Source organism: Nyctibius grandis, chromosome 8 (genome assembly GCF_013368605.1).
Source record: "Nyctibius grandis isolate bNycGra1 chromosome 8, bNycGra1.pri, whole genome shotgun sequence".
NCBI lineage: Eukaryota > Metazoa > Chordata > Aves > Nyctibiiformes > Nyctibiidae > Nyctibius > Nyctibius grandis.
The window spans coordinates 25,018,730-25,043,705 of record NC_090665.1 but is presented as its reverse complement, the minus strand read 5'-3'; the positions used below and the strand labels follow the sequence as shown (position 1 = coordinate 25,043,705).

The window sequence follows — 24,976 nt, the reverse complement described above, 5'->3', positions numbered from 1 at the left end:
CATCACTTACAGAACTATCACTTATTTTGAAAACTTGGTATCACAAGCCATTGCTGCAAACAAATGCCTACCACAACAAACGTACAACCATGAATTTCTGTCACACTTTTCCGTTACTTATAAAACATTACAGAAACATACATTGTGTCAGCTGTCAAAATTCATTCCATTATGACGTTATTTGGTGTCATTTGAATTGATTCAGTTTAATTCTTACATAGTAAAAGGTTTAGTAAGGACAAATCAGCTTTGATCCTATATTACCTCTATGCATAACACGACGAGAATGCATATGTTCCAAGGCACTGCAAAGCTGAACAAAGTACTTCCAAACTGTTCTCTCAGGAATCAACCTCTTCTGTTTCTTAAAATGCTTAAAGAAAAAAAGGATGGACATAGAATATTAAAATTTAAAACTTGCATAAAATGACTGAAAAAAGAAAAGAGAGAAAATCCTTTATTTAAAAACCAAACACAAGAGGCTCACAACCTAATCAGAAAGGTTTAACAAAATTTGTTGACACGGAAAGCTTTTTCCTTAAATATTAATACATGTATCATCAATGTATGTGTTTAGATCAGTCAACATAGAGCCACAAATGACATTAATGAAATAAAACTGCTGTCCCAAAAAAGGCTTTACTTGGTATTTAGCAATCCTCAATGCAGGATTAATGTGATCAGAATAGTCTAGCATAGACAGTTAAGTGGCCACAGAACAAATAAATGTCAGATATAAAGGTATGTGCCACAGAACTTCGTCAACGAAATACTTCCTTACACCAACACTGGTTTCCATATCCTCATTTTGTAAATAGAAAAAAAAAAGTAGTGACACACAATTCACAAAGATCATGTAAGAACAGTCGATCAGATTAGTCTTATAAACTTCTGCAATATATAAAAGGGGACTAAAGGAACTGTGATTTCTGAAAATTTCATAGTTATCTAACTTCAAATATTCTCCATCCTGTATAAACAACCATTACTGATCACTGGTAACAGTTCAATGGCCTGTTAAAGCTTACATGAAATATAATTATGCTCTGCTACACACAACTCCTTCAAATATTATATTCAGGGACCGGAATAACACAGTCCTCCAAAAACACATACTGAAACCCTGGAATTCAGCCAATGCTAAAACATGCAAGTTTGATCATTATAAATTTTGTAGCTAAAGGTAAGAAGACTGAAACATTGTTGCTCGTTTAGTCTCTCTTTTTAAAGAATTTGTATTTTGACAGATTTTAACGTTAAACACACAAAGAAAATACAAGAACAACATTAATACTAGCAAAATTTTAGATGGAAAGCAAAGTACTTAGACGTATTTTAATAGCATGTGTACACACACACACACACACTTCACACTCACGCACACCCTAAGAAAGTTCATATAACAAACATTCATTACTCTGGAAAAATAAAAATATTTTCATATACTATGTTAAAAAGTGCCACTGAGAAGTTGACAGCTGCATCTACACATTACAGAGACATGCAGGAGTATGAGAAAGATGTTTTTAAACTAGCTATAGCAAAATGCATCAGTCATACAAAGGATCATAACATTTCACCAAAATGTTTTTAGTCAGAGGGATTATTTCAAAATGCATTTTCATTTAAATGAGGCAAAGCATATAAATTACTTCTTTAAATATAATTTTCTCTCAGTCTTGGACTGAATCCAAACAAACCCTGTGTATCTGCTCTCCCCATAGCTGGATTTGCATATCAGAGGATTGTTTGATGTAAACAGGAAGATGGAGACCAGGTTTCTTTTCATTAAAAAACAAATACACAATACGTGTAAGTATGCGCACATGAAAGCACAGTTCCTTGATTTAAAATGCATTCTGAAATTATCATAATTATAACTAGGCACTTTATTTAAACATTCTGAATTATTACATTTTATACTCAAATCTAAGCACAAGCAGTGATGAAACACCATTCACAAAATGTCTGAAATGGGAAGATTTTCCATTACAGATTTCCATTCCGATGTACTTAAAGTATACCAGTGTACTTTCAAAGTATTTATATACAAATATTCTTTTAACAGTTTATCCATTGGCCATCTACAACACTGTAGCTGATTGTACACTACAAAATCGGCAGCAGTTATTATAGTGCAAGCATGCAATATAACAACAGCTTTTAAGACAGTCTCGTTCTACCAAAGGCATTAACGATTATGCATTATGATAATAACTTCTCTTCCTGAAAGCATCAATAATATTAACCCTGTAGAATTCATCCATCTAAAGAGGATGCAAAAGAAAGCTGCTACATTTGCTAACAATGTTTAAACTAAACAGAGAAATAGGCACCATTTTCGCTCGTATAGGTTTAAAAATAATCCAATATCTTTAAAATAAACTCACTGAACATTATTTTCCATAGTAATTAATTACCTTATCTTCTTCCATCAAAATACATGTTCTAAATTTTTTCTTAGGCTGTTGGCCACCAATAGCCAAAACAGTGATGGAAAGTCTCCGCTACTAAAAAAAGATTGGTTTGCAAAACTAGCTATTGAAACAAGTTGAGTGTTTCTAGGAAACAGTCCAGCAGGCAATATTAATTCTGAGAAAAGTCCGTAAGGCAAAGGAATCCCATTCCTGTTTAGAACCTTACTCTCTAAAAAGAAATATAAGTTGATGGAAAACATGGTCAAACCTATTTTATGCTGAACAGCATAATTAAATTCATGTAGCACATATTAACTGTATTCAAAGCAGGATCCTTTTTTCTCTCCTCCATTTTAAAACAGTCCACAATGCAAAATGCAGTTCTAATGGTTGTGGGGTTTGCACCCTTCCAATATGGAAGCCAAAATGCAGAAGACATGATGCCAAAACAATAATTTTTAACCTCTATTGTAGCAGACTGTAGTAACATCACAAACAGCTAATACTGAAACTAATTCACTGCCTAGTGCTGGAATGTCTCAAGCATCCTAATGCCCATGTAATCAAGTTAACATAATACAGTTATCTCCCATTGTATGCAAGTTGCTATCACCTGCCCAAATTTGACCTCAAAGGAACATAGCCCGACACAGCTTTCTAAAGTACTCCCATCTTCAACATTTTACTATTCTGCTTCTTGCACCTGTCTGAGGCTCAAAGGACAGTCCTGATGTCCCTCAGACCGCTGACCACCTAGGGTGTGACATTAAAAAAAAAAAACATAATCCTGTTTGAGGTGAAAGATCAGTCTCAACATAGCTGAAACTGGGCAAAAAGGGAACTGCTTGTACATGTGCATTAAAAATTTGGGCAGTGTTGTAAGCTAGTGTTTTATCAGGTAAACAGAGCAGGCTCAGGCAGACTGTCTCCCAGCAAGAACTGTTTCAAAAGCCATATCCCATGAAATTTCCATCTCTGTCTTTGAGAACCGAATCACAAAAAACTACTTTGAAGAGTTTTCACAATGTCAGTACAGATAAAACTGCAATTCAGTCATTTAATGCAACTGGGAAACTTTGTGGTCATAAATTTGCTATTCAAAATGCCTTACAGTGCTTTAAGGTAAGCAGGTTACATCACCATTCATCTTTTCGTCCCTTTTCACAGAACGACTGAGCAGTTTCATTATGGGCAAACGTTACTCTCCTGGTTTTCTCTAATGAATTACTAAAAGAAAAACTAAATATTCTCCAAACGTTTCCATCCTAGTAAAGTTAAAAATAGCTGCCCCACACCTAAACAGCATATGCAATTCAGTTTCTTGGAGGCATAAAAAAAATCAAGTAAGAGACAGATGGTGAAAAAAGTTTAAAGTCAATATAAAAGCACGGAATTATATTGTACTGAGTTTCTAAAGACGATGCTTTAAAGGTCAAATTCTGAAAGCAAAAGTGACAGCAATTAGCAAATGGTCTTACCTAGGCTTAACAAGCACAGTTCAGAGAATACTCTTAAAGGAAATATGCAAGACTACGTTTGGCTTTTATAAGAAAACTAAGGATTTCCTGCAGATGAGTAAAGAACAGTGAGCATAGATGATGCCAATACAATTGGAGATTTCAGATGTGACTGCCTACATCTCAGTAACCATGCTTGGAAAAGATTTAGCATTCGGTTCTGACATTAGTGTCTCAGAGAATTTTAAGGTGTGATTTAGCCTGGTTTAGACCTCACTGAATAGGAAAAAAATAGGAATAAAAGGATTTTTTTAAAAGTGTTTCAGAAGTGAACTGGAGTATAAAAAACAAGTTTATGAACATCTCTTGCAGCAAGATGATGAACTAAACAATTTTGCACTGTTAGTATTTAAAAAAAAAAATTCTGTGAAACTGTCAAATGAGCCCACGAGAACAAATACCTGGATTTTTCACTATGCATGCTCTAGGCTAGAGTTGCCTTCTGAAAGAGAGGATTTGGGGGAAAAGTAAAATGAGAATCATCATTTCCTTGCTTTAAATAGACTCCTTTTTCTTTCTTTCATGTTTTGATGACAATCTTGATCACATCTGTCTGTTCTCATGAATGCAATTCTGGCTTACAGAAATATAAAGGGTTTTTTTTTTTATATTTTATTGCATAGACTTATCAGAACACAGTGACTCAACAACCGGATACTTGTGGGAAGAAATCTGAACTTCATCAAGAGGAAAACTGACGCAGAAAGGATTATTACAAGGAACTTCCGAGCAGCATGTAATGAAGTCCTTGGCCACTTCTGCCCGTGTTTCTTTGGGAGTCTTTTTTTATACGGACTAGCAGAAAGAACAGAGAGGAAAGAGAAGGTCAGGCAGCTGTAATAGGAAACTACTGAAGCACGAGCAGGAGTTCTCACTCTGCGAATACAACAGAAACAAACCAGGACTGGCAAGGGTGTGTGAGGTCAAAAAGAGACCAGTGAAGATGGACCTCAACACCTCTGCGTTTTGGAGTAAAGATCAGAGACTCACGTATATAGAAACTAAGTTTCTACATAAGTCTTACTTTCTATTTAGAAGGCTATATAATTCTAGTCGGAAAGCAGGGTCCCAGAAGTTTTGTCTGGCTCTGTTCATTCACGAATTCAGCCGCCATCTCTTCAGACCGTGGTAAGTTTTCTGCCATTTTTCCTTGCTTTCCATGTAGAACAAAAATAGAACTTTCCACCACATCTTGATTCATTCATTCAATTTGATCACGAGCTTATCAAATCAGCCTACATTTCAAGAGCAGTAGCTGTCTCTTATTTGTAAAAACAGAACACATGCAAAAAAACCCCAAACTATTTGGCATCTACCAACTGAACATACAGAAAATAACAAGTACTTGGCCAATAATGTGACTAATAATAATTAATAAAAAAAATGTAACTGGTTCTTTTTCCAACTTTTCTTTACAGTTGGTTTCATCTTCAGTTACTGAAGATGCCATACGTTTATTTTTTCCCTTCCAGAATTCACAAAAAAATGCATTTTTAAAAAAAAATCAATCTTCCTCTATTGTGATCTTTGTATACAAGTAACTTTATTTAATCAATAGCAACAAAAGACTAAGACACAGTACAAACACTAATAAACAAAGTAATTGTACTAACAGAAGTACCTACTAGCATCAGAAGACCAAATTAGTAGCATGAAACTATGGTCTTTCCTAAAAATAAATAAAAACCCCAGCACATGCACACCACATAACTTGAGACAGAAACCTCTTCTCAAGCACAATCTTCTTTCAAACACAATCAAAATAAAGACATCTACTTAGAAGAAATAGAAAGCCTTGTAAGAAAAATGCAAGTCAAAATTGTCATATTTTCCATTTTTAGTATACATTCTTTGATACTAATAATCTGTTAATCAGACTGTTAATAAGACTCCTGATTAAACTCAGATCCCTTGAAAGCTCTGAACAAAATCACTTAATACATATATTTTATCCAACTGCCTTTGCAAAGATTCATTTAATTTTTTGTTATTGAGTAGTCCACTTACAGTCACTCCGTTCCACCTAACATTTTTGCTCATGCAAAAAAAAGCAAGAACATACAGTGTTCAGAGATAAAGATCACTTACTGAAATCAGATCTACTTGCAGAGCCACTAAAATAAAATTTCCAATACTTCATCATTTTTATTGCCTCTGCTGTTACCGCTGAGCAGGGCTTCTTAAAACACACAGCCACGTGTTTAAATTCAACAGTATTTGTTTACATGCATCTCTTTCTCCAATAAATCCCCTTGGGAAAACTGGTACAGCATGAAGAGGTGAAACTCGTGCTTGAATCATTAACTCTACTTCCTAATAAAAAGCAATAGCATGACACACTAAGTACAGAGGCTACCACCTTAACTTTTTTTTTCTTTTTACTACAAATAAGGCAGACAAATTTGAAAACTTCTCTCTCCATTCTCAGCAAGTTATTCATATAGCACAAACACTGACACTGCAAGTTTTTCAAAAATAACTCTGTGAAAAACTAAAAATAACCTCTAAGTATTTTTTGCAGGGCATTTTAAACAAGAAAAGCGCCCAGTACTATTATCTAATAAAATCTTCCAATTCTCCCTGCTGTTTAAAGGTTCATGGAGCCAGACAATTCTAGCACCAGTGGGCAAAGGTAGAAATGAAATACCACAGGCATTTCTGTCCCAGTTAGAGCTATTTGAACAGCCTGTGTAATAGTTAAATGAAGTTTAACATCAAGTTAACTTTTCATAGCTGACACCGTTACTCTCCCTGTGAGTAGAGCCAGTCAGCTTACAGAATAGTTCAGGTGGGATGTCTGCGAAGGAGACTGTCCACAAGACAAAACAGTGTTGATAGTCTATTTTAGCACAAAATCTGCCCGCTTATTCTTATTGTTCCAGTGGCAGACACAGACAATGGCCGATTCACAGAAAAACTAACAAGGCTCCCTGGCAATTACCCAGCCCAATTACCCCACTGGTTATAAACTGCAGGACCAGTCAGCTTTCCTTCCGCCAGCATAGATACATAACTTGCACATGGTAAGGTGACAGTCGAGCACCTGTCAGACACCCTGGTAACACACACATCATGGGGAGCAAAAGCTTACCAGGACAAGCTCTCCTACCTTGGCAGGGCTCTATGCCTTTGCTTTTTCTTTTAGGACTTCATGGCTCCATCTGCAGAGTGGCTCTTTCCCCCGAGAACACCCAGCCCCTCTTTACCTGCTACATAGCTAGCATATATATACACAAAATTGAATAAGGATGCACTATTTTTTAATTACAGGGCAGAGGTTAGAAAAAGATTTTTAGTAGCTTAAAAAAGGTTAGTGGCAAAAATTAGCCTGACTGGTTCCAAGCTCCAGGTTTCTCCTTTAGGAAAAGGCACATAAAAATAATTTAGCTTTGATCTGTCATTAGCATATACTGTATTACAGTATCCTAACATATGACATGTTTCTTCAAGCTACACTATCTTTTTAAAGTCTTTTCAGAAATGAATACACAAAAAAGCTAACAGTAAATGTGATACAGAATGTGAAAAAAAATGATAAAAAATATTTTAAAGCTTTTAACATTTATCAATTACGTAGCTTCAGCAAGGTGCCAAACTGTTCTATATTACAAAACATAATCATATGCTAAATAAAAAGACTATGAGTCAGGAGGTTTGGCATTGAGGGGGGTGGGTAGTGGGTTTTTTTGTTCTTTCAATTAAATCTAGCACTCATGGGGAAAAAAAAAAAAAAGAAAAAGGCACAAGAGAGACACAGGTACTGCTGAAAACCAAAAGAAGTAGATTCCGCGTTTTAAAATTTGCATTTATAAATCATGATAAATCAGTATCACGAGAAGAAAATACACAAACATGCACAAAAGACTACTTTAAAAATACTTTTTCCACAATCATGATGCCAAGTATTTGGATGTAAATACACATAAGAAAAATCTCAGAATTAAAGCCACCATAATTTCTCCCCCTTGAGTGTGTGTGCACACAGTTTTCAGTTGTTTTCTTTCTTTATGTCAAAAGACCCTTTTCTCATTCATTCATGACACTCAGCTAATGAGCAGTTTGAAAATGTCTCTAGGCTTTATTTATTGTGCACTATTCAAAACCTATTATTAAATATAAGTTTCAGGGAGGGGTACAGCTTCCTGGTATGCATCATTGGAATATCGAACTAATAAAATAAACTTTGTGAAGTTTATCTCCGCAAATGGCCTTAGAAATGATGAGGTAGTAATATCCCCATTTTACAGATTAGAATGGGGGCAAAGAATTTTAATTAATTAATTTTAATTTAATTAATTTAATTAATTAATTTAATTTTAATTTAATTAATTTAATTAATTAATTCTGGCACCAATTTAAGCCCTCCTTTTCAACGTACTTAGCTTTATATCTTCAAAGCACAGTTTCCACTCAAAACAGATAAAGCTGTGAACACTCAATACTTCTACAAATCAAACCTCAGAGTTCTACCTTGATTATCAGAAATACAGAATAAGCAATTACAATTCCCACCAAAAAATAGTGGCTGAAGTGGTTTATACAGTATCCCTTAGGAACAGTACCAGAGACAGTAAGAAAGGATGGTCTTTGGAAAAGCATTTAATTGTATTGACCATGAAACCTTTGTCTTTCTTGAATTCCCTGCCTTGAAAATGACCACTGCAGCAAAGAAGGCAGCTCAAATACAACAGATGGTGGTGTGTGTACTGCACCACCATGATTCCTACCCAGAGTAACTGTGCCCTTAACACTGAACAGAGCAGTGGTTCTTCAAGGAAGAAATAAATCTCTAATTTGCTGGAATGTAAGATACTCAGTTGTAAGATTTTCTAGCCTTTGAATGCTTGATTTTGCAGATTCAGTGTTGCTTCCTTAGGTTATAAGCAATTCCCTAGATACAAAAAAGCATAAAAATAACTACAGAAATGCAAGCTTTCTATTGTATTGCTACACACAACTTAACTAGAGTTGGCACTTTTACAGCCACAGTTAGTATTGCAGCTGGCCAAGTAACTTGCATAACAGAGCACCATCCTTCAGCAGGTAACAGATGGGTACTGCCAGTGAACTTCATTTGCCAATGCAGCAGAACAGCAACACCCCTGAACCTTCAGTCCCATTCCACACTCTATGTAGCGGTATGCTACAGGACAGGTTCTTGTGTTCCCCTATAATTGATCTGTAATTCCCTACACAGTCTGCCTCTTCTCTGCCCCCACTCCAGACCTGTCCTTTCCCTATTTCTGTCACTTCATCCCATTTTTTCCACTTATACAATTGCACCCTGTTCCCAGCCAGTCTGAGTTATTCCATCCAGGTTCTCTCCCTACCAGCAGCTGGTTTGTCTGTCTCTAGGATCCTTGCCCACTCTGTCCTGTTCTCTGGCAACACACTAACTCTTCTCTAATCTCACTGTGCTCATGTCCAGTATTGGGACTCCCATTTCACAGTTTCGCAATCCATTAGTCTCATATTCATTCTCTCATACTCCTCAGTCTCTACTGCCTTGTGCCATAACTTTCCAGTCTACCTTCTCTCAAAAACTACTCATCAGCTAGTCCCACTCCACTTGTCTTCTCTATTCCCAGTCAGATCCTCTCTCTCCCCATTTAAGGATCACTTAGCCGCTTGTCCCAGACTACTCCTCTGTCTGCCTAATCTTTTGTCTTCTTCACATTCGTCTCAGATTAGTCCCTTTCCTGTGTTGTTAGAAAGAATAAATATCCTCTGAGAGACAGGGAAGTTTCAGCCCATCCAAAGCATCTGGAAAAAGCTGTTTCTGGCAAAGCCATTTCAGTCACCCATACTATAGGTTAAAGCATTCATAGTCACTCAGGTAGCATGCAGTGCTGTCGGCACTAAGAGATGCAAGAGGTTCACGCAGCTCTATGTGTACAGAAATTCCCCACTTTGGCTGCTATACTCCAGCAACTTCTGTTAAGCACATATGAACTTTTGTGTTAGAAGAATTTAAGTTTAGGTGAGTTTTCACAGCCATCATCGTAAGAAAAATCCTCTTTCCAAGTTTTAAGTCTCTGTTTCAAGGCACAAGGGGCTTACAATATTTCAGATACAATGGTTACTAGATTTTAAAATAAATAAATAGATTAAAAACCAAACAAACATACATCTCAGCAGAATAATACATTTTTCCCTCACCATCTACTAAATCATACAGCATTTTTGGAAACATACATGCTCAAATGGGCAGATAGCATGCAACATTTTAGTATGAAATTCTTATATTTTGGCGAACTGAAAACACATTCTCACATAGTTAAACCTTTGTCAACCCTAACAGCAAACAGAGTTACTGTCCTGCTATACACGCGTGTGCACAGCAGAATACAGCTTCTGCAACACTGCCATTCAAACTATATTGGAGACATCATCGTTGTCCCATCAGCCTTCCAAACACGAATGTCAACTGTCTCCTACAACTGCTGAAGTTGAAAATCAATGTTTTGTATGATAAAGAGATAGCCAAATAATACAGTCAGTTAACAGCTGAGGGTTTCCCAAAGCTATGCCCTGGGAACAGGTAAACACCTGACCTGCTAAATTCTGACACTGCACCTCTTCCTTACACAGGTGCTTCCATAACTTCATACTCCCAAAAATCTTCAGAGCAAAAGAAAATTATCACTCGTGCAATTAAACAAAGTCAAACTATAGCTAATGTGCGCTATCAACGTTCATCAGATAACCCCACTGTCTGAAAAACCATCTCTATTTCTAGCACATTCCCAGGACAGCAATCCACCAGAAAATAGTTTGAAAAAACAAGTTATAAGCTTCCATTCTCAGCAACATAACCAGCTTCACTGCAGTGAGAATGGTTAATCATGGGCTACTAGCCATCGAGCAATCCAAGGCAGCTAGTTCACGGACAGAAAAAGTAATTAGCTCCTGTAGCAGCACACACCCCCTCAATTCTCTGCCATGCTGCAAGATCAGTGGGGCAAGATGCACTGCTAAGTCCACAAAAGTAACTCATGCAGAAGTTTCTGACCTGCACCTGATCACCACCCAAGTTCAGAATGATGAGAATAACCCTCCATGCAGCGCTGTCCAGCCTCACAGACACCACTGAACACTTAGGATGAGGCAGGCTGTAGTAACTACCCTGTGCCCCGATGTTCCTTCCAAAAATCCACTGCCATTACAACATCCCTATAAATCCTTGAAGGCTGTAATCTCACCCCGTAGCCACCTCACGCTATAACACACTCGGGCTGCAGTCACATCGATTCTGCAACGGAGTCCTGGTTGCTTCCCACAGGCAGGAGCAGCACTCTGGGCTGGCAAAGCTGCCAGTGACTGAAGCTAAAATTGCTTCCATTCTTACAGCCTTTAAAAAAGGTAAGCTGTCCCGTAATGCAGCACAGGCAAGTTAGTCAACCCCAGAGTACTGCAAGTACGTTCCAAAAAAACTCATTGCTAATATATTTTGGCATGGGGAGAGAAAACGGGGTCTGCATCCCAGACCATGTGGAGAGGAGAAATGGCCTGATGCAATTTCACACAGTGAAGCCCAAAGTATCCACCACTGGTGAAACATCAGAATGATAATCAATGATATTTCAAACAAGTCTAAACAGAGCTCCAGCTACTGCAATGAGCAATTTAGATATGCATCAGTTGCTTGGGAAGAAGTGACTATCACTGCATTTTGACTGTCCTATAAAAAACAAGCATGTTTAAGGACAAAGAATTCACTGTTCCCAGCTACAGAAACCTGAGATATCAATATGAACTTCATACTGATGAGCAGCTTTAAAATATTTGTCTTATTTTACCTAGCTAATTAAAGTAAGGGTTTTTTTTAAATTTAAAGTTGACAAAAATACACACAAAAAGTGTTCTCTGAAGAGTGGGTGAAGTGCCTAGGTGACATTTTGTAGAATTCAAATTATTTTCTACCTATCTTGAGAAAGCTGCAAGCATATTTTCAACTTTTTAGATGAAAGCTTTCATGCTTGTTCCCAAAACATGATTAACTTCCTTAAGAAGTATGACATATTCAGTTTAATGTTCACATTTTTTTTTTGGTGTGCTAAGATTATTTGCCAGGAAAACTAAAAATATCCACAGAAATTAAACAGACCTAGAATTTTATTGCTGATTTAAAAAAAAAAAACACCACAAAATTTTAGTGCCTTGATAACATCCCTTCTTACAAGCCTTTCTTGTTATTAACTTCATTTTAATCTTAAATAATATGCTATTTATTCTGCAAGATAGTTCAAATTCTCATTTCAACAACTTCAGCACAGACTTTATTAACTAGTTCTTTTTACTGAATCATTATAATGTATTTTCTTGATTAATGCAATTAGTAGGTTCTTCTTTATTTATGGCATTTTCTTTATCCAACATATCAATTATTGCTTAAAAAAAAAATTTTAAAAATCCCAAACAAAAAAAGTCCACAGAACAATTTTCACCCTGTTACTGTCTGTGGTAGAGGAGAACCATGACTAACAGGAATAGGGATCAAGCCTCAAACCTGCTTTACAACATATTTTTGTATTGCAAAAGGAGGTGGTATTACACAGTAACAACAGTTCTCATGAACTATCCTTAACCTTGGTAGCCATGTGCTATCACCACGTTCCATACAGAGACCAGAGACACTGACAAACAACAGACCATGAGAACTGGAAACTAGCACAACAGTTACTAATTATTTACTCATAAAATCTTTAATGTAATAGCATCAAGCAGTCTAATTCACAGATACAGAAAATCAAGATTTTTTCCTTCTTTCACCATCCCCACACAGGGGTTACTCAGTACTGAGGTACATATTCTAGTGCAAAATCAACTGTAAATCAAATGCAAGTATTTCCCCCTCACTGATAACGTTTGCCTCTCAGTATTACTGACATACCACGTCCAAGAATCCTACCAGGCAATTAAAAGCCGTAAGATAAGAAATCCTCAATTTTGGATCCTCCTACTTTTGAGGATAGAGGCAGTACTGAAACATCTCCCTGTGACAGAGGTAATTAAAAAAAAAAATAAGCTAAAGTGGATTAAATCTGTGTATGTACATACATAAACACACAGAGAGACAGACAGAACACATGAGATACCTCTGCTTTCATTATGCCATTTGTAAATGCCAATGCACAGCTACCTTTTTTTTGGACATACAGCAGATTCTATGAATTCTATTACACTCCATATGAATGCACTAAGTGATTTTCCTCAGTTGTCTACTCAATGGGGACAAAGAGAGTATTATTCACAGGTAACAAGAGGGATGGTATAAAAGCTGGGCAGTAAGGATGTGGTTCATTAAGGGAAGAACTAAAGAATTCATTAAGGTGCACTGCGAGGCACAGCAGCTTTGCAAGTATGCTCTGATGTGCCAATAATGTCATAACAAGCACCCAAGTAAACTAGTTCAGTAGTTCTCCCTCACATTAACACTGGTTTCAGTGTCATACAAGCTGTGGTCATTTGCAATTTCAAAAACATGTTTGATCCTTTCTACAGATTACACAACAAGCCCAGTACCCAAACACTCCTCTGGCGGTGCCTCAACATCTTCCAACAAATTTAGAACAGCATTCTAGCAAGAACACTGGAAACCAAAGCATGGTTTGTTTGTTTTAATAACACTACATAGTTATTTCCTTTAGTAGTGTGACAGGCAGCCATTCTGCTAGGAAGTTTCCATACCATTACATACCATTTATTTTTCAGGCAATTTTTAAAATACTTCTTTAAGAAGACACTATATAAACTGATGCGCCCCGCACTTAAACTCATACCATCCAAGTAGTCTATAAAATAATTTCCTCCACCAGAAGCATGAAGATGGAGTGCATTGTGACACCTCATACATATTTAATAATAGCCTGATAGGCTGTCATTAACATCAAAGAGCAATCTAAGTTTGCTACATTAAACATGATCCCTGTGTTAAGAGGACAATCACAAAGTGCCTCCAAGATAGAGCCTGTAAGAAATACCCACCAACTTGGACAAGGTGTAATGAGGCCAACTGCACTGAAGAAGCCATTATTCACACATTGGATTTAAAATGGAAGGGAAAAAAAAATAAGGGGGGGGGGGGGGGAAGCAGGGGAAAAAGAAAAAGCTTCAATGGGTCATAAGACCAGACATGCCATAAGGCAATCTGTCACAGAGTACTCATTAATAACTGTTGTGTCAAAACTGAACATTCAAAAGGAAAGACAAACCTTCCTTTATGTTTTATGAAATGTAAGCCCACAGAATTAATAATTAATGAAATGACGAGAAGTATCAGATTTGGATATAAATATTAACAGCACACTGTCAACCTATTTAGAACCAAATTTTGACTGTCCTACCTTACACTTGTCAATCTAGAAGGGAATATTCTTCAAAAGCTCAAAAAAAAAAATCAGTATGAAAGTCATTAATGAAGAAATTAACATTCTCTATTCATGCAGGTCCTAAGCAAAACAGCAGAACTCTGTTCTGTGCCTGGCTGTTGCTGAGCGAATGCTAATTGACTGGCAGTATTTGTTCCCAGAGTTACACTGTGTTGACAACAATAACGTTGGTGTGCACACAAGAAAGTACATCAAAGGGACATACCAAAACCAAACCTGGAAAAAGGATAGAAAAAGAGGGAAAGTAGTTGTTAGGTGACAAACAAAGATAAAGTTAGTTAAAAGTTAATATAGGTTTCAAAATACAAAGTTTATAAAATTGGTCTTGGATAAATTTCACTGATTAGCTAAAGAATGGGCATTTTAAAAAACTACAAAAGCAAGCAATTAACCCATAATGCACAACCATGTATCAATAAGTTCACTGCATGTGATCTCAACCAAATATGAAAAAATATATTTTCAGAATATTTGTTAATCTCAAGATAGAGAAGTATTTAACTAGACCTATAAAATTATGCGGTTATTTCATTTTAATATTTATTTTTTTTTGCTAAAGTGGTTAGCGGTTGAAGTTCGATCTAGAAGAAACTTCTTCTGCCTTATGGTGCCAGCCCTTCTCTGCTTTCACTACTATTATAGAGAATAGAATATTGGAACACAAGCCACAATTGTGCCAAAAATAAGGAATGCCATCAAAATGTGTTGTTCTAAATGGTGGTGACAGTGCTTTTCTTTCTCTTTTTTTTCTTCCTCCCCAGCGTTAATATATTTTCAGTCTAGTTATGTCCCCATCTGCACTTACATTCTGGGCAACAGTGTTAAAAATACTTACATAAGCATCAATACTGGGCATACATTAAAAAAAGTCAGTCTAAACATTCCACTTTTCCCCACAGTTCCTGACATTTTCACTGCATTTCACCCCGTGATGAGCACACAGAATAAAAAGCCAAAGTTGAACATTACAAGGTTTTAATTTTTTAAAAAAAGTTAATTCCTACCTTTATCATTCTAGAGAGATCTCCAGCATCAGCTAATTCCAACACTATGTTCAGCTCATTGTCTTCAATGAATGAGGCATAATATTTAATTACATTTGGATGATTCAGTTGCTAAGGAAGCAGAACAATAATGCAAATTTTACTGTGCAGCACGTCTTATCTTTTAAGACTGACACATGAAACATTCTTACTTAGGCAAACAAAACAACCCCTAAAATCTATTTCAGTATGATACAAAAGTTATATGCTTATGAGAAGCATTTGTAGACAAACATTTTGCAAGAACATGATGGCAATTTTAGGATAAACATGATGAAAGTTGCAATTTTAGAGGAATTTTGCTTCAATGTATCTATGCAATAGCATGTTAAAGCGTTATCTGAAATAGCAAAGTCAATTTTTAAAATCGGTATTTTACTGTACACAGTACAGTTATTTACAATACTGTGGTTTTAGCAGAAACATCTACTTGAAAAGTTACCCATTTTTCTATAGGATTTACTTCTCAATGTTAATTTTTAAAGCAGTAAAGATTACAAAATTCCTTAAGTGAGGCTTATAAAAACTCTGCACAGACAACAGTGAACACCTCAAGTATATCTGTGAAAAACTTAATATACTTTGATGATGGCTGCATATTTTTAAAACAAATATTTTACCTTAAGAAGATCTATTTCTTTGATGCAGTCAGCACGGGCTTTGGCATCCATTAGATCAAATATCTATGCACAAGAGATAAGACATTTTTATTAAGTGATAAAAATATAGCAAATTGAGCTATCATTATTTCATAGCACCCATAAAGCAACTGGAGTTATGCATTTCACGGTAAGATGTAACATTGCAGTAAAAAATATTCCTAATGCTCTGATGTACTCATTCACTGCTATATCAATTCTTTTAGCCCTCTCATAGGAAAAAAGTCCATTGTAAGTACAAGTTTTCCAATGACCTGATTGCCACTCCTGCGTATCTGTTCAAACACACAGCAATAATTCAGCACATTTCCTTCAAGTCGGTTCTAATCCAGGTGTCAGCTTCCTCTCCCATTCCTGCCACACCATTATCACAAACTGATTCTTTCTAGCTCTGAGCATACCTTCCCCCCCCCCCCTCAGTCTCTTGCTACAGTCTTCTGTTTTTATTCTAAATAATGCATATATTTTTACTCTCTCTGGATCAAAACTTCATTGTCACCTCCAATTCTCTCTCCCATTTCCTTCCCTTCAGCAAAGCAAAGAAGTGATTTGGGTTCTATAATTTGTTTACTAGAGCACTTTTTTTCTAAGCCCTCATCTGTCACCTTGACTTTTACAGCCTTTTACAGCTAGACATATCTGCTCTTCATTTTTTTCCCACCTCCCATCTGCTCCAAATTACTTCGCAACGTATCTCATTTTTGCCTCCTCCAGTTAACCATGTTACACTCCACTAATTTCAACTTTTGTTTGGAACAATTTTTTCCTGCCATTAGAGTCCTTGTCCACGTTCTACGCATCTATATTTGATCTAACATCATTCTATTTTCACTCCCTTTTTTTACACCTTTGGGTTTCCTTGTCACTTCACTTTCCCAGATGTGCATTTCCATACACCATCACCAACTATCCCCCTTAGAAATGACCAAAATGTTACTCCCTCAAGGAACCCTTCCTCTCTCACTTGCCATTACTTTATGAACAAAAAAACCCCACACCAAACGCCACAACACAACACCAAAAAACCCACTCATCAACTTCTGTGTGGTCTGCCTATTACATTTGAGCTAGCCAGAAGAATAATAGAGATGCACTATGAGTTTTAATAATTGCCACAACATTTTTGAGCAACCTGGTCTAGTGGAAAGGTGACCCTGTCCATGGCAGAGGGGGTTGGAACTAGACGATCTTTAAGGTCCCTTCCAACCCAAACCATTCTATGATTCTATGATTTATGAGATTACCTTTTCCAGTTACATCTTTTCAATGCACATCATTTCTTTCTAGATAGCCTCCAGGAAAAAAAATGTATTATGTGCTGTGAAGATCACTGGTACCTGGTTCCACCAGCTCAAAATGATCAAATGCTCAACAGCTGACAACTTCCATTTCATATCTTGCCACCAACTCCAGAAACAAAAATAGGGATTAACAGCACTTTTGAGTACTGAACATCTGCGAAGAGGTCATCTCTTAGACTGACTGCATAACCGTCCATGTGAATCACACCTTCTTTCACTCTCCCCAAAGAAGTTCAAACAAATCAGGAAGACCATATATGATCTGCTAAACCTCATGTTAATTTTCTATGCCACTACGCACAGTAAGTTTGCCATTCATTTAATCAACTGAAAGGAGAAGCCTAGAGACTTCATCCATGAAGCACAGTTCTCACAGAGCACACATGATCTTGATTAGCCATTACTTCCCTTCAGACATCCAATCTTCTGTCTTCAGAGCTGGCATAAGAAAAAACAGCCTGGAGTGCATAAAAGATTCACTTTTTGACAAAAAGACAACTGTAAGTCAAGGACTGAAATGCCAGGCTTGTAGACAGTAAGAAGAAAAGGGGGAGGACGAAAGAAAGAAGAAAACAAAACTACTTACCAAGAAAGAATGGGAATAAACCATCTCACAACTACTTGTATATTAACGCCAGCATGATGGGAAATAAACAGACTGAGCTAGAAGCAATTATTCAAGAAGGAGACTATGGGGGACTTAACAGAAACACAGGAGGGTAAGTCACAAGAAAGGAATGCTAACACTAAGAAATAAAGCAATTTCAGATGTAGTAGAAGAAGAGAGTACTACATATGAAATTACAGGTACAAGTATTAAGAGGTAAACAACACTGATGGAAAGACAGAAAAGATAGTTTATGAATTAAGGCTGGGAACTTAGTGAAGGAGACAAAACAGCCTGCATCTGTTACAGATATCAACTGTGAATGAAAAAAACATTGCTCTTTAATCGTTTTGACAATAGACTAAAGTCCCAGTATTTGGTACAGTAATGAAGAACTGCAATGATTTTTCTAGGAAATGCTTAGGAAAGTTCTATATATGAGAGGTAGCACATTAACTGAGGAAGTACTGGGAAGGCATGAGACCATAATTGTCTTTTCCTGTAACCTAAGAGACCAGCAAATGAAAAATTTTATACCCACTCTCCCAAAAACAATCAATGAAAGTGTGTATCGGGGAGCAGGAAAAAAAGGCATAGGGATACGTCTTCAAGCTCCACACTTCTGCTGAGTTCTAGATAACAGTGAGATAAGAATGTTCCTTACAAATGATGCAGAGGTTATATGTAGACAGAGAACTCCAAAGACACTGGAGAACCTAATCAAAGCTGCAAACAGAATTTTAGACTGAAAATTGTACACAAATTATCTACTTGTAACATTTGGAGAAATTACCCAAAGCATGATTTCAAGATTCAAAACCAAAAGGGTTTCATTGTGTGAAATAACAGGGCAGTTTGCACCTGTTCATGACTGTTCCAACATGCCAGGAGGCACAGTAACTTAACTATACCAGGAATATTTCCCTACACACCTGAATGAGCGCTTTTTGCAAGTAAATTTTTTTTATAAGCTCTGCTTCTAATAGGGATATAAATCAGTACCTTTCATAGAGGAATAACAAAACAACAAAAATAAAGCCCTAGACCCAGGACTGTGAAAGATCTAGGATCAAGGCATAGGAAAGAAACACAAAATTTTGTTTGTGTATTCTGGCTTGTATTCCCAGTACTTCCAATTTGTTATTAAACATCCTGGAGTAGACTAGACCAAGCAGCTGCTCTCACAAAAGGACAGACTGAAGTTTTATAAACGTGACTCCTTATACTTTTTCTACACTTCATAAAAGAGAGTGGCAAATTTGTCACAGCTTCAGCTAAACTGAATATTTCAAACATTACCTGAATAAAATAAAGCAAGACAGGAAAACTGAGTCTTTTTTGATCCTTACAAACACCAAGACATACAGTCTGAAGATTTACTGTATATCATTCTGGAGGTTCGCCATTAGACTTGGTCCAAATCTAACCTCAAAAGACTATAAATAGCATTTCCCAGAAATCTAGAATTTCAGTTTCACAGACATTAACCTCATCCACCAACAAGACTGGGAAAAAAAACACAATGCAAAACAACAGTAACAAAAAAATCACCCAGTCCATGGCCTCTGAAGTACCTCTGCCCTATCATACCAGATTCAAACAGCTTGCAGAGATTTTCTTTCTGAATAGATTATCTTTCCACTTTGCCAAACTGCTGTAGTTCGGATCAGAGGCCCCTAGTGTAATAAGCCCTGTCAGCTCACAAGGAGGCTACTGTAAACATGAGAAAACCTCCACGCTTCATCACCGGAAGATGACTCAACACTGAAGAACATCTTACACTGAAAAATGGAAGCTGCAATGAAAGATTTTAAGAGCTTAAGAGCATCCTTTCAAGTGCACGTCAAAATTACACATGGCATCTGGCAGCGATCAGAAGGCTTGTTTTGCAGGAGCTGCTGCAGACCAGGTGACTGCACGGGAAAAGCTGTCCTTTGCTTGTGGTTTACTACAGACTGGCCAATATGAGGACATGTCAGTACTTCCATCACAACGGCAACAGCTTATAGCTTTGCAAGCAGACTAATTCCATCTTTGGCTATTACTCACAGCAAGCCAACCTGAAAGGTCAGCTTATGCTCCCCGCTCTCTAGAACGCATGATGCACTCAGATTTATCTCACACACAATTTGTAGCCCTATAAAGACAGTATTGCCATTGGTATTAGCAGGCCATAGGCCTCAGACTCCCTCAGAAAGATGAGGCCTAAAGACTTTCCATGTTTTGGCTTGACTTCTCTTTGCCTGAACTTATTTTTTGAGCTCGGATTTAGCTGTAGCAGCACATGCTTTGCAGTTGAGAGACTTAACTGTAACCAAGTCATTACAGTCAAACGACTTGTGTCTAACTTGTTTTTAGACTCAGCTCAGCTTTGTACAACTGCACGGTCTTAAGGAAATTATAGCAGACACAATAAAAGTCTAACAAAACCAGAGTGATTAACATCAGTAAACTTCTGGACCAACACAGAGCATTACCAACTGACTGCTTGAAAGCAGCCAGCATATCCCACCACCAGCATCCTCCTCCCGGCAGAGCTCAGGACACTGGAAGGGTGAGCTTGACCAGGATCGATGTGAAGAAGCTTGCGTACATCGATTATTGGGAACTAGCAGTAATTAAGACTACAACTGTTAGCATCACTGTAATTGGCTAACAAATAAAAACTGCTGCATTTTGATTAGACTACAAGGACATTAATTAGACTGGCAATAAATTCTAATTCTTGACTCCACTTACAAGGTCAGCATCACAGGGTAATTCAGGTTGGAGGTGTGTTTCTCTAGTCAGCACAAATTGCAGAGTGTAATGCACTCTTATTTAAAATTTTAACTATTGTTCCCAATTTCTATTTTCAAGGACTATGATAAGATTAACATTTCTACAAAGGAATTATGTTTGCTGTGGAAAATCTAATAATAAGCAAAAATTATATTCCATGGTTTTATGATGTGCCAGTTTTCATGAAGAACGTAATCAAAAAATCTCATCGTGGTAAGCACTATACCTTAGTTAGTAATTACTGTGAAATTCCTGAAAACAATTAGGCAAATACAGCCAAAGAGACTTAAGAGAGCATTTTAAAAGCCCTTAGCAATTTTTCTTTCCACTTAGCAAGAATGCTAAGTGGAAAGAAAAAGTCCATTTTTAGCTCTCAGTTTTTAATGTCCCACTGCAATCAATAGCATACAAAGGAAGATTAGAAGAACAGGAATACATTGGTACTTTTGAAATACTCACCTCTGTGTGCTATGCCACTAAGGGATCTCTGGTAACTTTGAACTGAACCACTTCTCCAGTACCTTCATGTGGGTGTAGATTATAATTTTATTCTTTCAGCATTCTAGAAATACCAGTTGTAAGTATTGTCGAGAGAAATTGATATTTTTAGAATAGTTTCTAAGATATTGTAAGATACAGAGCAGGAACTGTTCCCTATGCAGATGTGTAAACTGAACAAAAAGGCTGCAATACACAAAGTCAACTTCCTGAATAAAGTTCTTATATACACACTCACACAGGCAACTAGAGCCCCTAGAAGGCTATGTGCATAGCAAGAAGGTTTAGAAACATTTAACCACCAGATGGAAAACATCAGACCTTAGCTTCTAAGAGTAGACTATATCTGATCAATCACCAGCTACCAGTTTAACTCATCATCTGAAGTAACAGGCCAAGTTGGGAATCTACTTGATTTCTCTTGCTCTAAAGTCCATCACTTTTCCAAGTTTTCCTTTTCAGTATTGAGAAGGATAAAGGTCTTTCTAACCTCACCATTTAAATGACAATTTAACCTACTTTTGTTTGAAATTCGTATAAAACTACCAAAAAAATATTTTCAAAGCAAAACACAAACACAACTGCTGTAACATAAACCTACAGACAGGCAAGCAAAATAAAGACTTGAATGCACATAAATATTAAGAGATATGATACCGAATAGCAACAATGAGCATTAGAGTATTTTGCCACCACAGCACTGCTGTGCTGAGACAACAGTGCTTCATAAAGTGTGAAATTACAAGTACTTTCCTAAGATTAATTATCTCTAATTCAGGCCTGAAGTAGCAATCCACTGACAATGCACAATGAATAATGAATGTAAGTGCTAGATAAAAGGATTCATTGTCTGAATCTCTAACACAAGGGTCTCCAATTTTGGAATGAAAGGGAAAGAAAGGTGGAACAATGTAAGGCAGAAATGTAATGAATCTGGAATTCTGTTGAAATATGCAGTTTCACATAATATTTTAAATTTTGAGTTGCTAAGGTTTACTTAAAAAAATAGCTCATCAAATGAACTCATACAGTCACTGACTTTAGATATTTACAACTCTTTTGCCCTTTAAGGATGTTTAGTGAGTGTTTATTCCACTACCTAGCATTTGCTTACTTCTCCCTTGGAAGGGACCACTGGAGTGCTGCTTGCTCAGAATGCCACGCCATACCTCAGGATGTTGATGGTTCTGTTGCAAGGGTTACCTAGGGTGGCAGTAGTAGAGATCTACCACTTCTTCCTCAGGCATGACCTTTCAGTATAGTTTGGACCGCAGACCTAACCCATGTTAAGAAACTTATCTAGAAGCTCTTCAAACTTATACTGCTAGGTTCATAGTTTATCTGTGGTTGATCCTTCCTGATGTTTCTTTGACTCAAAGTGTAGTTTAGACATTAATGAAAGTGAAGTAATGAAGATTTGTTTTTTAATTCTGGTTTTATTTAGGTAATATTTCAACAGCATCTCAGAAACATAGTTCCACGGAAAAAGAGAGAACCTAATTATTATAAACACCACTTCCTTATTTACAAGGAGGCAAACCCCTCATGGGAGGATGAAGCACAAAGGGTACGAGAAGACGACCCAACATACTATGTTGTGTATTCTGCTGGTTAAATTACTAGAAACTGCAAATTAACCGTTTTCACTCTGCTACTTATCCTACTGGAAACCAAATCAAGAATACTACTTCATGTCATCTGGACTCAGTAGCAACTACAAATTCAGAAAGAGTGGTTTCTGTCACCATCTGCTTGTCCTTCCTCCCACAGCATCTTACTGCCACTTGCTTCTGCTCACATTGAGTTCCACAAACATGCATTTTGTACACATTAATCAATATTGTACATATTTCAGCCAAATAAATTTTTAATAGCAGGAAATAAACATTCTTGTTGGAAAGCTTCATAAGAACTCAAAACTGGCAATCGTTTGGAACACATAATGGCCTGAGATCCAGTAACTCTTAAAGAAAGGATAACTGAAAAATTCTAAGTCACATCAGACCTTGAAGGTAGAAACAAACATCGGAACCACTGACTGGATACACCTAAAGAGAACAGCTATACACCTAACCCAGCCAGGAAAACAGAACAGGGAGGGGGTGGAAGGGACACAACTTGCAAGACTGAGAGGAAGGCATGTAGTAGTTAAGATGAGAAGAAAGGGCAGAAAATTGGAAAGTAGAAGAAAGTCCATATCTCAGTTATGTTATTTAACACAAACTACAGCATTTAGAGACACTGTCTCAGTGTGGAAATGTGGAAAGTGGTATCCATGCACAGGTCTAAAACAGAGAGAACAGAGCCTCTCCCTCAGGTCAGAAAGAAGCATTCCTCCTGTTTTGTCCATGCTCAGCTTCCATTAATGAGACATCAGAAAGAAAGGCAGTATTTTAATTTGAATAAAAGAAAAAGTGACTGAAATTAAAAGCAAGAAGCACCATCACAGAGCAGACCCACAAGAGGTCCTCTGAAAAGCAATCACTTCTCACCAAAAGACATTTATGAAAACAAATTTTATAGTGAAATTAAGTATTGTGACTATATTTCACAAAAATATTTCTAGGGAATCTTAGGGAAGGCTACAGAAGCACAGTAACAATTAAGATGGTCTTCTGTCTAAATGGAACAGCTTTAGATGTCAACTATGCAAACTGAAATGGCTGTGCCAAACACTCAGTGCTGCCACAAGCCTTTTGAACTCCAAGTAATATTTCATCATACACTTAGGAATTTTTTTCCCTTACAGGTTAACCAAATCTCACTTTCCATTCAGATAATAGTCTTGTACATACATCCAGCCTTCATATGGAAAGCAATTTTACAGAATACAGAACACAGCCCCTCCTGATGTGCACTAGGCAATAACATTCAATGGAAAACCAACAGCATATGTTGGATATTTTACGACAATCAGAACACTATCAGGATAAAGCCATTTGAGAGAGCCACAACTCTTTAACCCTATTTCCTACCAACACCAAGTATTTCCTTAGAAATGTATGAAATAGTTGAACAAGAAAGCTTTGTGCTGTAGAAACTACCACCCGTACAAGGACAGCATGGTATCTTCTTCATTAGCTGGAAGAAATCTTTTGCCAAATTAGGAAATCTGATGTGAGAATCAGCTATACATTCTGACTTTTGAAATATTGTTAAAAGTACACATGCTACAATGCCTCTGTACTCTTAATGCAAACACGGTTACAAAAATTTCATAGTTAACAGTGAAAGGCTGGACTTTATGACTTTCTTCAAGTACCCAGGCATTACACACCCACCCTAACTGACATCCATTTCAAGTCACATTTGACCTTTTTGGTTTCTCGTGCACTGAAAATGAAGGAAGAATTAGCCTAATGTTTTAAGACTGTTGATCAAAGTTCTTAGAATATATTTCAGCTTTTGAAGTAGTATATGTCTGGCAGTTTTCCCAGAAGGGGGAACCAAGTCTCTTTCTTTATGACTGCCAGGACTAGCCCTGCCTCCTGGTGCTGCAGAGCACAGGAAATCACAGAAATGGAACAGCAAGTTAAGATATGACAGAGAAATTTACAGTGCATGCATTAGCACAGCAAAAAGAAATTATTAAAAACCAGAAACACTAGAAAAGAATCTATGAAATCTGAAACACGTTATGTTGCAATATATAAAGGTAACAAAAAACCCCCTTCAGAACTGATGGCAGTACTCCTTCAAGTAACATGCTAAACGTATCTCGAGATCAGAGCTGAAAGAACAATTTGAGTTTCAATTTCAAAA

At 36.9% G+C, this 24,976-nt stretch overlaps 1 protein-coding gene across 1 annotated transcript in view; it reads right to left on the bottom strand.

The window, feature by feature from the left end:
• NEK7 (NIMA related kinase 7) overlaps positions 1-24,976 on the bottom strand; it is a 69,719-nt gene that overhangs the window by 23,868 nt on the left and 20,875 nt on the right. Inside the window, exons 4-6 of the mRNA XM_068406251.1 lie at positions 15,989-16,051; positions 15,330-15,440; positions 265-373 (exon numbers count right to left, since the gene is read on the bottom strand). Coding sequence (XP_068262352.1) covers positions 265-373; positions 15,330-15,440; positions 15,989-16,051 — 283 coding nt within the window. The remainder of the gene's footprint in view (positions 1-264; positions 374-15,329; positions 15,441-15,988; positions 16,052-24,976) is intronic.